We start from the raw sequence: 16036 nt of genomic DNA on the forward strand, positions 1-16036 counted from the left end.
TAAACACTTTGCCGATAAAATCGAGCGCCTGAAGAGCATGATTCCGTGCGCCGTGGATACAGGAAGTGAGCCAGAGCCGGCCAGTTGCATTCCGGTACGGTGGGATCGGTTTCAGCCTCTTCGCTCTGAGGAAGTGGACAAGGTGCTGTCTACTGTGAAGCCAACCACCTGTCTGTTGGATCCTTGCCCCTCGTGGCTCATTATGAGCTGCAAAGAGAGACTGAGCGAAGGGATCAAGGCAATAGTAAATGCATCCTTGGAAGAGGGTGCAATGCCATTAGCCTTCAAGAAGGCAGTCATAAAGCCCATCTTGAAAAAGTCCTCCTTGGATCCCCAAGAGTTGAATAACTTCCGACCAGTCTCTAATTTACCATTTCTGGGCAAGGTGATTGAGCGAGTGGTGGCCAAACAGTTACAGACACACTTGGATGAAGCAGATTATTTAGATCCATTCCAATCAGGCTTCAGGACGGGACATGGAACGGAAACAGCCTTGGTCGCCCTGGTGGATGATATGAGGAGGGCGCTGGATAGGGGAGAATTCACCTTCCTCGTCCTCCTGGATCTCTCAGCGGCTTTCGATACCGTTGACCACGGTATCCTTTTAGATCGCCTGGAGGGATTAGGAATAGGGGGCACTGTTTTACGGTGGCTCCGTTCCTATCTCTCAGACAGGCACCAATGGGTGGCATTGGGGGATGAGGTTTCAGACCCTTGGCCTCTCAATTGTGGAGTGCCACAGGGCTCTACCCTCTCCCCCATGCTATTCAACATCTATGTAAAGCCGCTGGCGGCCATCATCAGGAGATTTGGGCTGCGGTGCCACCAATATGCAGATGACACTCAGCTCTATCTCTCGTTTAAGTCCTCACCAGAGTTGGCACCAATTTCAAGTGCCTGGAATCCGTAAGTGAATGGATGGGAAGGAATAGGCTGAAACTAAATCCCGACAAGACCGAGGTGTTGCTCGTGGGAGACAGGGGCAGGTTGGGGGATATAGACCTGGTGTTCAATGGGGTAAAATTACCCCTAAAAGACCAGGTCCGCAGCCTCGGGGTCATTCTTGACTCCCAGCTGTCCATGGAGGCTCAGGTCTCGGCAGTGAGCCGGGCAGCTTGGTATCAATTACATCTGATAAGGAGACTGCAACCCTACCTTCCTGCCCATCTGCTCCCACGGGTAATACATGCCCTGGTCTTCTCCCGCTTAGACTACTGTAATGCGCTCTACGTGGGGTTACCCCTGAAAATGGTCCGGAAATTACAACTGATACAGAATGCGGCGGCACGTTTGATTAAGAACAGCCGTCACCGTGATCATATCACTCCGGTGTTAGTAGATCTACACTGGCTACCAGTTGTTTACCGGGCCCAATTCAAGGTGTTGGTGTTGACCTTCAAAGCCCTATACGGTTTCGGCCCAGTTTATCTGAAGGAGCGCCTCCAGCATCAACAATTATGCCGGCTGACGAGATCAGCCGCACAAGACCTTCTCTCGGTCCCACCAGTTAAGATAGCGAGGCTGGTACGGACCAGAGAGAGGGCATTTTCGATTGTGGCCCCTACCCTCTGGAATTCCCTTCCTTTTGACCTTCGCCATGCCCTTTCCCTGATAGGTTTCCGCCGGGCCTTGAAGACCTGGCTGTTCAGGATCTCTGGGGTGGGTTGCTTTTAATACTGGTATATTAATTATTGTTTTGGTTTTCATTGGTTTTTATTGTATTTTACTATGTAAATGTACGTCACCTAGAGTGACCGTTAATTCGGCCAGATAGGCGACTCATAAATAAAATTCTATTATTTTATTATTAGTAGTAGTAAATGTCATATCTACCGAAGACCTCAGGGCCTTCACAAATAACTGAGAAAACTGCATTTTATTTATAGTGCTAGCCCAGTGTTGTGAAATCCCACAGCCTCAACAAAAAATGGCTTGCTGCAGGGAAGATAGCATCTCTCTTTTTTCATTTGTTGACTCGGGGGGGGGGGGATGTGCATTTCCAGATTAAACAAGGACAGCATACAGCTTCCAAAGAACTAAATATGAACAAAGGATTAAAAACTGAAGAGATTTGGGCAATAGCAGGCAATTGCTACGGAGGGAGGAATAGCCACAATGCTCCAGTGTTTCTGTTCTTAAAGGCCACACAATGGCACAGGGAAATGGTGGGGAAGATGTGCACAGCTCTGCCCATTATACTTATGTACCCACAATCCAGAGTGCACAGACCACTGTAAGAAGCAAGCAAATTTGGGGGAGAGGGAGACTGTAGGGGGCTGGATTTTTCCAAATGCTAGTAAACAGGTTATTTCCTCCAACAAAAATACTTTAACGGAGTGCAGGCATCTTAAAGCAACTGATTAATACAACTGTCTTGCTAGAAAAGACTAAAATCCATCTAGTCCAGCATTCTGTTGATAACAGTGGTCAGCCAGATACCTCTGAAGTTAATAGCCATCCCCTGCTTGTCCTTAGCACTTAGCAATAATTATCACGGCTAATCCTGACTGATGAACTTATCCACTATGAAATTGCACAATTATTTTTCTAAAACTATCTGAAGTAGCAGTCATGCCATTTTTTCTGGCAGTGAATTTCATATTTTCTAAATATATTATACTTATTTCTCACTCTTGCATGGGGATTTTAGTGGTTTCCCATCCAGGGAATAGAAGAGATGTATAATAATGGTGTATCATCAAGTGTTTCTAGGCCATTCACTGGGTTCATGCATTCTATAAATTATGAGACAAAAATACTTTTTTTCTGTTCTAAACTTACAGCTAGTCAACTTCATTGGGTGTCTCCGATTTCTAGTATTATGGTGGTGGAAGGGAGGAAGATCTTTGGGAGAGACCCTTAGTTAAAACCTGGGTTATGGCGCATGTAGTAGTTTATAAGGCTTAACCAGACTGTAAATGTGTATATTACATGCACACATACACACATATATGTATGTATTTCCTACTTTAATTACTCCTTGTTGTATGAGAGCAGATGGATGGTTGACAAGAACTATGAGAACATCTGGCTGAATAAGCTTGTCCATCACATCTTGAAGCATGACATCTGGCAAGATTAAAAGGACTCTGCGCAAGAGTTGATAAAGACCACAGCATACAAGTACAAGACAGTCTTCTGTTGATCTGATGGAAAGAAGAAAGTTTATTACTAAGATGCCATCTATAGCTGTATAGTTGTAGAAGACTGCATCCATCACCAGACCGAGTGGGGGCAGAAATGCAAGAGGATCATAAGCTGACAAAAGGCCATTTCCTCTTACTTCTGCCTCAGTTGCACCACTCTTTTTCGTAGGGACAATGACTTACTTCCATCCAACAGAAGGAAAGGAATCTCTTTACTTTAATAGTTCTTAGATGCTTCTGTTAATAGCTCCACTATTTGTATAAAACTCTTAAACACAAATCCTATCCAAAATAAAAGTTCATACAGTCATTTCATGTAATCACATGGAAAAATGTATCTTGTGACTCATATATGCTCTGTTGCAGTTACTGGAGAAACTGGTTGCAGAAAGTACCACTACAATTGAAGAAATTCTTACAGAGCGTATCTGATTTTTTAAAAAATCATATTTTTCTCCATGAAGTGGCAGATTTATTTAAAAAAATAAAATTGAAAACAGAGGCAGGAGTAGCAAACACACAGCATAGCCCCCAAGAGTGTTTTTTTTTAAGAAAAAAGAAAAAAAGAATGAGATTTTAAAACAATTGTATTTTTAAAAAACATTACTGGTTATTCTTGTACGTTCCCTGCTGCAATTCTGTGACGCCAAAGGGTTTTTGTGACCTCCCCAGACCCCCTCAAACTTGTCCTTTAAAAAAAGTTGGCCAAACCTACTTTTACACTTTGGCCACACCCATTTGCCTTGTGGCCCCCAGAGAGTTAACCATTAGTTTGTGCAGCCCTCAGCCCAAAAAGGTTAACTATCCTTGTTCTAGTGGATGGTTTACATAACTTTTTTAGACAATTTTACTCCACGCAATCAACCACTCAAAGCTCAGAAAAGACACAGTATTTGCAAAATGAATTCTGCATGAACATACAGAATTCAAAGAATACAGAAGCACACTGTGAAAACCACTGGTTGTCGACTAAACCCTTACATCTACATACCTATCAGCAGTGCTTTCAGATTTCATTGGAGTCTGTTCACTAGATGAAGAAAAGGCAAGATGTTCCCAGTCTTCGAAAGGCACACACTTATCATTCAGGCTTGGCCAACGACCAATAGTGGATCCACCATGAACAGAAAAGGCTAATCCCAAACCTGCAAAATTGCTTTGGCTTTTCTGAAAGGGAGATAACCCCTTCAGATTGTTAGGACGTCTCAGGGACAATACAGAAGCAGTGCCATCTTCACCAGATTTCATTCCTGTGCTTGTTTCTTGGTTCTTGGATATCTTGTCTAACATTTTCTCCTCTTCCTTTGAAATATCAAATGTCTCAGTAGAAGCTAACTCTTCCACATCTACAACTGTTTTTGCAGACTCACAACTACTGATTAAATGCTCCTCCTGCATCCTTTTAAAGACCTCTGACCTTTTTATAAAATTATTTTCATGCAGTGGCTCAACTGAGTCAATCTCTCTAACTACATTCAAGCTCTCAACACTCCTGCCCACATGTCCACAGAACCCTTTTCGATGCACTTTTGGCGAGGAAGCGGGAGATGTTGGTAGACTTTTACAACGCCGCTCGGGTGCCTGAGGAATTGTAGTCTGCAGTTCGCTTACTTCAGAAGAATCATTTCCTGAGAAAACAAATGTCGCAAATGCTTTTCTCATTTCTTAAAATCATTCCATAAGAAAAAGATTATGAAACTAACACACCTAGTTTTACTGTTTTAGCTCAAAATTTGCAAAGTACCTCTGGAAAATATATAAGACCATTCTGTGTCCATTGTTTGTGTCACATACACTCCTTCATCTTTGCTGTCTTCTTTGTCAACAATGAATTCCTTAACACCACCTTAGAGAAGAAACTTCACCAGCACTTCCCCACGTAACTTAACTGAAAAGAACATGGTAACTAAACCAAACTGGACTGCCTCGTACTAGGAGGAGTGACATGTTCTGCCTCAGCCTTGCCCAACTACTGCTTCTCCTCTGCAAACGGAGGCTAGTGCTATTGTTTAGTAGATATTACAAGGCCGAAAAAAAGAACACCCATCAGTTAACACGTCTTGCTTCAGAATAGGAAATATGCAAGCACTTCTAGCAAAGCACTTCCAATGATACCAACATTCAAAGAGAAAGAACAGGCAGATTCTGGTGCATTGAAAGATTCAGCAACAAAGGGAGACGTTTAGAGAAGCAACTGAGAAAGATTTTAGATACAAGGACTTAAGACTAGAAGACCTTGAATATTAAGTTATCAGTCAGTGGGTCATATTCAACTAAGTCCTACTCAGAGCAGACCCACTGGAATTCATGACCCTAACTTCATAGAATAGTAGAGATGGAAGGGGCCTATAAGGCTGTCAAGCCCAACCCCCTGCTCAGTGCAGAAATCCAAATTAAAGCATATCCAAATGGTGTCTGTCCAGCTGCTTCTTGAATGCCTCCAGTGTTGGAGAACCCACCACTGTACAGACTACTGTTTGAGACCCACTAGACTACAAGGACACAGATATGCACTTCTGAAACAGTTTTGCCCCCAATCTCATGCTGGCTCCCTGTAGAGAAAAAACAGGAGAACACGTAAGCCATGACCATCCCAGCACTTAGAGAAAGGAAAGGGTGGTCCTTACTTGAAGTTGCTTCCTAAAGAGTCAGAGTCTCTCTCTCCCTCTCTCCCTCCCTCTCCCTCTCCCCCCCCCCACTCTGTTCCACAAAATGTTTGAATATATTTACTTGTGCAGGTATAATCAACCAAATATGTTGTGCGGAAACAACGTGTGCTTCAAGATGTGCATGCACAGTGTTGTGCTCTTTTGCTTGCCTGCTATCACACAAGTCTTCCAGTCAAGGGGCTAATGAGAAGCTGCATACAAACATGTGTAGCAGAATCTGAACACTGCTTTCAAAAAGGAGATCAGTTGGGGAGAGGTAGGGAAGAGAAGAGGTTGTGATAAGGGAATGCTTACCCTTTTCCTGAAACTGTTTCTCCAGCACAAACACATCCGTAAGTGGCTTTTCACCAGCAGGGTCCAAAATGCAGGTATAACAGGCATTTTGGACCCTGGGTGCAGATGGGAAGTCACAGGTCAGTTACAAGCAATTGTTTGTAACATGTAGTATGCCCCTAAATCAGAGGCTCTAAAGCATAATAAATCAGGGCCTTTACATAGGAAGGATGATGTTTCATAACATTTACCTGCGATAAGCTGTTGGAAAGCACCCCTTCCCTGCTAACGTTTCCTGCTGCACTATAATTAATGTCAGCTAAATATAGGCTGTTAATTGGTTTAGCAACAAAGTGTTCATACAATTAGAGAATTTCATAACATGCCTCCAAGGAAAACTGATGTCACACATGTCTTCTGAGTCATGCGTCAATACACTAGGCAAGCAACACCAAGACTTGTAAGAAATATTTCAGAAGTGCTAATTACAAAATGTTCCAGTACTGTGCTGGTCTTGGACACAGCATATTTAGGTAGTTGAAATTTCAACAGGAGAAGAGAAAGATTTTCTAAATTTCATATGCATACTTCCTATTCCAGCCTTTCCCAACTAGTGGGCCACCAGATGTTGTTGGACCACAATTCCCATCTTTCCTGACCATTGGCAATGCTGGCTGAGGCTGATGGGAGTTGTGGTCCAACAACATCTGGTGGCCCACTAGTTGGGAAAAGCTGTCCTATTCATTCAGGCATGCACATACCTCATTCACAACCCTGCTTTCAATTTAATCTAGTCCTTACAGGGATAAAATATCAGATGCACCTGGATTAATGTTAGAAGTTACTACACCTCTTATCGGCTATTCCTAGTTCCATCTGGTGTCAGAAATAACAAGCCACTGCTTCTGCCAAGACTAGATTCACATACCATTAGGCAATGTCACCTGCAGTAGTGAAGAACTTGCAGTGTTCACCCTTCTTTCCTAAAGTGAGCCAGGAACAGTGTACCTGCTTCACCATCACAGTTGCATATGCCATCCTAGACAGTTTGCATTTCTCCCTTTAAGTTTCTGCGCTGCAGTTCTCACTTCTCTATACCCTGGGAACTTCAGATTTTGTGTCAATTACTTACTTTCTTGACAAACAGCAGAAAATCCAGTTGGATTTGTAATTGCCAGTGCTGGACTGTCAATAGACTTTCCACCACTGCTGGAATTTCTCAAATACAGGATTGATTGAACCTTCTCTTGAAAAATGTTGCCATCTAAGAAAAAAAGCAAACAAGGTAAGTTAACATTTCAGAAGATTTCTCTCCCTGCACACAATTTAACACACATATGTGGAAACAATGAATTATGCTTGTTGCTAACCCTTAGGCAGTAATGTGATCCATTAGAGCCCTCCTATTAGAGGGAGTCAACGAACATGCAATGCAATCCTATGCATATTTACACAGAAGTGTGCCCTACTGAGCCCAATGATACTACCTATGTGTGTACAGAATTGATTCTTCAGGGTCTGTTCATGCAGTCAAGAGCTTTGGGCTATAATCCTAAAAACACTAGGAAGTAAGCCACTGAGTTCAATGGTACTTCTGAGTAAACATGCCCAGCTATGTCATCTTATAATAGCAGCAAAGAATTTAAGCATTCTAATCCTGCAATCCTTAAGAGATACAGGAGTCTTGGTGAACACTCCTCCCTTAGAAGCATTTCTATAGCTACAACCATTCCCACTTGCAAAGGGGTGGGGTGAGGAAATTTAGCTCCGCCTTTTAAGTGAATTAGGAAGCTTCAGCAGTTCCAGTGAACACAGGGCTTCAAGATTAGAGAGCACAGGAGTGCTTTTGCTATGTAACATAAGTTACATGGAAGAACTAACATATGAACTGATGAGAACATGCAGCAATGATAATTCACAAGCATGAGAGTGCAAAAAAGTGTCCTCACACAAAGACCCTTCAAGAAGCTATGTGGTTCTATTAGCTTATGCATTACTCTCTTCCACACGAGGCTACAGCAACAGGACCACTCTTCATGGGGGATTTCAACACATATGAACTAGGCCTAAAGATAACATTAATTTTTATTTATCTTATTTTATTTAACACATTTATATACCTCTTAATCATTCACATTTCTAAGCAGCCACACATAAAACAGAACAATCAAATCATCATAAGAAAACAATCGTTCTATAGGAAAGATGCCGGTGAAGTACAACCTTGTTTGTGAAACAGTATGCCAGAGCTAGTCTCCAAGGTTCCACAGCAAAGTGCAGTTTTGAATAAGTCACTCTTTTTCAGGCCTCAGATCCCACATTTCTAAAATCAGGTGTTTGTTTTGTAGGCTTAAGCTTTTTACAGTTTCCTAATGCTTGTCAAATACGTTAAGCATCAGTTCTGAATTCAATGCAACAGGACTGAGAGACTAAACAGTCAGCATAAGCCAAGCAGGATGCAAGTTTGAATATAACAAGAGAGTTTGCAGGGAACAAATCAAGAGCAGAAGTTATAAAACTATGGGAGGAAATAAAGATTAGTTGCTATGATTCTATAGCATTAAGTTTCTTATTTTCTGATTCAGGTCAAACAAAATACTTTATCTACCTATGTGCAGGGAAAAGTAGAAGTCTCTGGGATTGTGACAAACATATGTATTAGTAGGAGGGTGAACTGCTAAGAGGAAATTGAAGATCAGTGTCATCAATTCTAGATCTGGGGGAGAACCCAGCACTTCTTCAATTATTTTCACAAATGATGTGCAAACTTCTGTAGGCATAGACGTGAAATGTTCTTCTTTGTGCTCCTAAGAGAGAAATGTAGAGGTAAGTAACTGAAATAGACTCCTACAAAATTACCGTTTCATTCTGTGTACTGTTCAAGGGTATATATCTGATGAACCTGTATTCTTAGCTTTACCTGCTACTCATCCTTCTGGGACTGGAACAGGGGATGTTTCAATATTACAAAAATGCTATTTACAACCTTTTCCTAGGGAAAAAAATTAGAAATCTCTACTGGCAATATTTTATATATTTCAAAATATGAAATTAAATTAGATTCACTGTCCCCTTTAAAATCTAGCATTTAAACAAATATATACACTAGGAACACTTAAGATTCAGTATGAATTGACAATGCCACAAGAGTAGTCCTGAAAACACTGACATTATAGCTTGCAACACTGTTGCAGCGCTGAGCTCCATCCTAAACACTTTTTTTCCCTGATCAAATGAAAACTTGGTATCAAGCCATTTTGAGACCTAATTTCATGCACCTATACTATCTCAGATATAGATATCATCAGCATTTCAGTGGCCATCCGTGGAGCAGATTTCAATGAGGCATGAAGGACCTATAGAAATGAAAAGTTAGAAGTTCTATGAAGATTGCTTCTTCTCACATGCTTTTGTGGTACAGAGCCATTAGCGATACAATACCATCTCTATCCCTATTCAGGCATTACAGTTATGAAGGTGCAACGTGAGTAGAAAAGGGCTATGGCACCATGCCTCTAGCTCCATTCCCCATCACTGCATGGCTTGTGCTGTCTTTCCCATGTGCTAGTGTAACTTCTGTAGCATGAGACTTTTTCTACTCATGGAGGCTCCCCAAATAATTAAGAACCCTGGAAGATCAGGGCTCTAAGTAGCACATGAAGCCTCTACAAGCAGAAAAGGCTCAACTGCTGCAGAAGTTAAACTACAACGTGGGAGCACCAGCAGGACCCACCTGATAACACGATGGGACTAAAGGTACAACCCCATAACCTGTTTCTATACAGCTGTGGTGGGACAACATGAAAAGAGGGCTTACAGCATTTGCCAATCTAACTCAAAATCACATCACAATTCAGTTGGCAGAATCAATGGGATTTGTAACGTAGGATGACCTTCATTTCTGTTTATTTTTATGTTCATGTTTATTATTTATAAAGATATTTGTAATATCTTTATAGATAGGGCTGGAAAGAGTGGGGGAGCATGAGACTGGGAGAAATCAAATGCTGTGAAACATCATGTTCATTCTTATAAAAGACAAAGCCCTGCTATATTCAAAACAAAGGTTATCATGCAGTACCTGCAGAACCTGGCATGTCAGTAAGAAGTGATGCACAACTTGAGCTTTGAGAAGTTGCTTAATGTTAAACATCTGTTGCCAATGACTATCATGGATAAGGACTTCTAGAGCTGATAAGAGTGTTTCCCAAACACCTGACTGCAAAAACAGAAACAGCAACAGGCTTAGCACCCAAAAAATCACAATGAATTTAGAAGAAAGTTGCCATTAAAAAAAGGACAATGCTGGTAGAATAAAAAAACTGTGGCCAACAAGACAACTCAAAAGCTCAGAAAACAAGATTCCCCATTCTTAGTTGGATGTCAAGTAAAATCATCCAACGCACTCCACAAAACAGCAATCACAATGCGTGCAGATATTTTACATCTAAATAGCAGCAACATAATTTTCTAGGGTTCAGTCTAATGTACTATTAACATTGTTTCAACATTTGGACCTAAATTCAGTCCTGAAAACCATTAAGCAGAAATTTGTATATACTCCCATCAATCTAGTTGAGGCTTCTGGGGTCAAACCTTTGCAGTAACTAATAAGAATTACTAAGATTATTCAGAAGGGTTTTTTGTTGGATTTTGTGTGTGTATTTTTTTGTGCTTCAGGAAATAAACACAGGAACATGTGAAAAATATATATATTGCTTCCTGTCCCAGTTGTCTTCACAAAGTAGGGATGAGATATTATGTAGGCCTCTCCAATGCTTGTCTTCTCTGAGGTGTTCTTAAAATCCTTGATTAGAGACGTATTGCTCCTGGTATAGCAATGAAATCTTTTATGCAGCCTAGGGATGTGGAACCTGTGGCCCTCCAGATGTGGTTGGACTACAACTCCCATCAGCCCTAGCAAACTTAGCAAATGGTCAAGAAGATGAGAGTTGTAGTCCAACCACATCTGGAGGGGCCACAGGTTCCACAACCAATATCCATTTGTTTCAACACTTCTGTGAAAATTTGATCACATACAGTAGGGGAAAAGCTTGCGGCGAAAAGGGAGGCCAAGTTACCACTATTGAGCTGCTTATACTGGTATTAATTCTGGAGTTACCAATGTGGTGTCCTCAAAGCACCATGTCCCTCCACATTTTTTCTTAAAAATGAAGGGCTGTTTTTGTTTTGCTAGGAACAGTGTTTTAGGATGTGTAGGTGTTCTGTCTGCTTTGGAGGAAGTTCTGAGCATTGCCAGTTTTTTCTTGTGTAAAAAGAGTATTATGTGGTGCCCACAATGTTTGTTAGATTTTCAAATGTGCCCTCAGGTCCCAAAAGGTTGTAGACTCTGCATTAATTATTTAAAGATCTAAAAACAAATCCTTACTTTATAAAGAGGAAAATATTTGGCTAACCTGAAAATGCGTATCAGTTGGTGAAGACAAAGCAAAAGTACAGGATAGATGCATTTTCCATGGTTGCACAAGGAAAAATGGTAATAAATTATGTGTAGACCCCTCCCTACAGAGGCTCCACACACTAGGAAGGAATAGGCCAGGGATAGCCAATGTGGTACCCTTAAGATGTTATTGGACTTGAATTCCCATCAGCCCCAGGTAGTATGGTCAAGGATTATGGGAGCTGGAGTAACTCTGCTGGCTACTCTGGAGTAGGCCTACCACTTTTTACCACTGACCACTGCTAGTGGAGAAGCAAAATGAAGGATAACTCTCTATCACATTTACATAGGTTGCAATCATTCTTTAAGTGATGGGATGAATCACTATGCCTCTATTTCCCAGATGCTCAGCTTGCAAACTCCTAACAAGGCATCAAGTGGTCCAGACCCACCTGTATACATAGTTAATTCCTGGTAAGAGCAGTATGCATCACCAATGACCTTTTTTTTCTAATAGTAATTGCCACACAGGGCTGTGGTTTTTACTGATACCACTGCTGGGAAAGGAAGGCTTAAAACCTTCCCTCCCCATCTGCTGCATCTCTGAAGACAATTGCACCCCAGCACCTCTGCACCTGATTTTTAATTTTTTTAAATCACAACATGATTGCTAATAAAGCTATTAACATAACATGTAGTTAGGCCCTAACTTGGAAACCAGTTCAGATTTTCTAGATGAAAAAAGAGATTTTTTAATTCTAGGAACAGCAACATTTTAACTCTGATTTAGTTGTAGACCAGTCATTTTCTGATCAGTGCAAATCACCTGGGCTTTACACCATATCTTCCAATCAAGTAGCAGCTCTTCCAACAATCTGACATCTTGAATTACTGCTCTAGACTCTGCATCAAGTATGAATTGGCCATTCTCATTTTGATGAATCATCTTCTCAGTGCAGCATCCTGCAAGTAGAGTCTTTCAAAGAATAATAAAAACATTTAGTATGGAAAACAACCATAACAATGCATCCCACATCTTGCGTGTGCCCAATACCACTACTTGTTCATACCACTTCTGAACCTCTTTCCAAGGCAAGCAAGCTCCATAAAAACTGGACACTTAGCTATAGTTGCCCATTTGTTCATAATGAGTTTTAACTCCAAGTAATGAATCTTAACTCCAAGTAACTTGGCTATGATTATTCATTCTACTTGTCTTATTATTGACCAGTGGTAGTTCAAAGCACTCCAGAAAAAATAGCATTCTGAACATTTCTACTTATTCATGTTTACATTTTACATTTTAAAAGATCACCATTAATTTGTTAAAATTAAAAATAAGTTTCCAACAATATTACTTTTTCTGAAGAAAACAGAAGTTCACTTCTGAGTAAACTTGCATAGGATTGCACTGTTAAGTCCCACTGCAATCAGTGAGGCTTACTCCTAAGTAAATGTATGTACTACACTTTGTAGAGGATTGAACACTTTATTCTCTGCTTCTACACAAATGTTTCCCTTGACTTCTACAATTTTTGAACTTCAGTCACAGGATTAAGTCTATTAGAGTGACAATGATTTATAGCAGGGATGGAGAACCTTTGGTCCTCCAGATGTTGCTGACACAAGTCGTATCATCTCTAACCATTGACCACACTGACTTGGGCTGATTGGTGTTGGAATCCAACAACATCGAGAGGACCAAAGATTCCCCAATCCAACCTATAGTTTCAAAGATGTTAAGTAGAAAGTGTTTAAAGGAGATCAATGAACAGGATAAAAAAATGGAATGCAAAAGCTATTAGAAGCACATTTCACAGAGAGAAAAATGGTTTGAGATGTATATAAAAGGGGTGCAGAAACTTTCCTGGCTGGCAGACCCACATTGTTAGCTCCCCGCCGGCTGGTGAGCTGAATTTGATAGGTAGGCAGGGTCACTCACCTGTCAATGACATGATGTCACTATGATGTCAGGTGATGTTACATTTTCTAGTCCCAACTGTTGGGACTTCAGTGCTCTTTGAAAACCCTTTTACTATTTGCAAAGGGATCTCAGATAGCCCCACATTCCTGTTTGAGCCCTTGAGGGCATTCAGGTAGCCAATCCCCGCTCCTTGAATTGAGCAAATTTAACCCCCAGTCATCAGCTGGTGCTGGGAACCAACAAGTGTAGCCAATGCAGGATTTAACCCTGTCCTCCTGCCCTTAGCTGATGTCACAAGTGGCAACAGCTGATGGGCAGGTTTGGCGAGGTTTGGGGAAAATGGCCTCGTGGGCCAAACTGGATCCTCTGACTGGCCAAGATTGGCCCGTGGGCAGGAGGTTCCCACCCCTGGCATATAAGGACTACATCTCAAACTGGCCCAAAGGCATAGAGCAGGGATGAGGAACCTATGGCATGGCCAACGGTCAGGGCTGATGGGAGATGGAGTCCGTCATCATCTAGAGGGCCACAGTGACTGGAAAAAAAAGCAGAGAGTTTCAGTGCCACATGGTTGAGATTCATTGAATATGCTTTGGCACATGAGATTTATATGGACATTGTCAGCAGCAGCAAAGCATATATGGTTGACTTAAGCAGCTTGTCTTTCTCTTTTTTTCTGTAGATGATATTGATTAATTCTATGTTATCCCAGGGGGCGGGGGGGAGCCTAAGAGAGGGGGTTGGTGGTTGGCATATTATATTGGGGTACATTATATTGAGTTGTAAGACATGGAACTTCCCTTTCACTGATCTTGTTTTAGATCAATTGCAACACCCAGCTTTTGTTCTATTTTATGTTTACTGGTTATTAAAATAAAAAACTACAAAAATAAATCTAGAGTGCTACACATTCCCTACCCAAGCCATACAGGAAGGACCAAACTAACTGAAGCTGTATTTCACCCATGCAGGCCATGATCAGCTATAAATCATTGTAAAATTCCCAAGCAGTTTTTCTTTAACCTGCTATAGGCTTGTTATGTATAGTGCATATAGGCTATGAAGATCTTTGTTTTAAATTTTTATCTGCCTCTAGTGCTGAGAAAGGGGTGAATTAGGAGTTAACATGGACTCTGAAAACTAGATTAATCATTTTCCCAATGAAAAGAGAAGATGTCAGCAGAGCACCTTACCTGCAAAATGTGAAATCCAACAATACACTTGGGCTTTACCAACACCTGATGAATCATTGAATACCCATTGCAATTTTTTAACTCATGTATTCTCTGCTGATTGTGTTTTGTTAAGGCAAGGATAACTTTCAGAGCTAAAGCTTGAGTTTCTTCACAGTTGCTGATTTCTACAACCTAAAAATAAACCAACACGTTAATAAAGTAATAAAGCATGTTCAACAGAGTTAAACTTATTATTACTTACCCTACAACACATGGTAAACCTTATTACCAGGAATTTCATCTACAAGCACTTTATCTCTACTGGTTGCACATTTGTGGCCTATACTGCATGGCTTAATTTGCAAGGGAAGACTAGAACATGTGCAACTCTGTCTTGAAACAAGGTACTGGACATAAATTAATAAGTATGCAGCTCTTTAGAGTGTTTAAAGTATTTCAAGAGTTCTGCAAACCAACTAGGATCTATCCAACTTTGCACTAGCAGACATGATGGAACCTTCCCTTCTTGTTTCCCCTCCGCAGCCCCCTACACTCCAAAATGTGTGCCGGAGGTTCCCTCAATTCTACAAGACAGATTTTGGGCCATGAGGGGGGCTGCAAGGGGAAAGGGAAGGGGGAAGCCCTGTTGCATGTGTGCAAATTCATTGCGTAAACATTGTGACACCACTGAATGATACTAAGGTTGTGGGCACACTTGTTCCTTCAAAAGCAATGAGAATGGCTTTTCTGGGAGCGTTTTGAAGTGACTCTGCCCTCAGCTGGACATAACTTCCTTCCCTACTGCTGACTTCAGACCTTTCCAGACCACCCACAGCAAAGTATTGGGGCAATCACTTTCTCTCTCCCTGAGCCTACAGCAAACAGTTTCCACTGGCCACACCTGGAAGACAAACAGGTTGATCTACCAATTGTTGCAAAATCTGCCTGAAGCTAAAAACCCACCACCACTGGAGCTGATCTGACCAGGTTTTAGAGTAAAAAGGGGTGAAATTTGACTAGCACCAAGTACCCCTATTTTCAGGAGACAGGTGGAGACGCACTGGCACAACAGTAAATATATATCTACCCTACGTGTTATTTAAAGAGATTTTAAACAAGTACTCCTGAATTTGTAGGTCAACATCTTAAGGACTAAATCCAAACCCCAACTGCTGCCTGGGTGGGCTTCACAAGAGTGGGGTGCCACTGCCACACCTACTGGCCTGCTGCACACACAGGTAAATTCCTACACCAGCCTGGAACTGGCACACCAATTGGTCCTAAGGTATCATGTGATGAGGAAAGGCCAACTTAGGATCCAATGGGCTCAGCCTTTCCCCATACCCTGAAGCACCCTATTTTGTGGCTTTCCATTGGCTGCTGCTGGCAGGGATCTCACCAGCTGCAATTCTACCCACACATTCAGCAGATGAAGTGGGTAGTTGGGT

At 41.5% G+C, this 16036-nt stretch overlaps 1 protein-coding gene across 6 annotated transcripts in view; it reads right to left on the bottom strand.

The window, feature by feature from the left end:
* Positions 1-16036, bottom strand: part of LYST (lysosomal trafficking regulator) — a 160745-nt gene that overhangs the window by 74566 nt on the left and 70143 nt on the right. For all 6 annotated transcript variants that reach the window (XM_061624550.1, XM_061624547.1, XM_061624549.1 and 3 more), the window contains 7 exons: positions 14607-14780; positions 12316-12465; positions 10170-10307; positions 8697-8895; positions 7221-7352; positions 4138-4774; positions 2969-3146 (listed from right to left, as the gene is read on the bottom strand). In XM_061624550.1, coding sequence (XP_061480534.1) covers positions 2969-3146; positions 4138-4774; positions 7221-7352; positions 8697-8895; positions 10170-10307; positions 12316-12465; positions 14607-14780 — 1608 coding nt within the window. The remainder of the gene's footprint in view (positions 1-2968; positions 3147-4137; positions 4775-7220; positions 7353-8696; positions 8896-10169; positions 10308-12315; positions 12466-14606; positions 14781-16036) is intronic.

This window comes from Rhineura floridana, chromosome 4 (assembly GCF_030035675.1).
Source record: "Rhineura floridana isolate rRhiFlo1 chromosome 4, rRhiFlo1.hap2, whole genome shotgun sequence".
Taxonomy (NCBI): domain Eukaryota; kingdom Metazoa; phylum Chordata; class Lepidosauria; order Squamata; family Rhineuridae; genus Rhineura; species Rhineura floridana.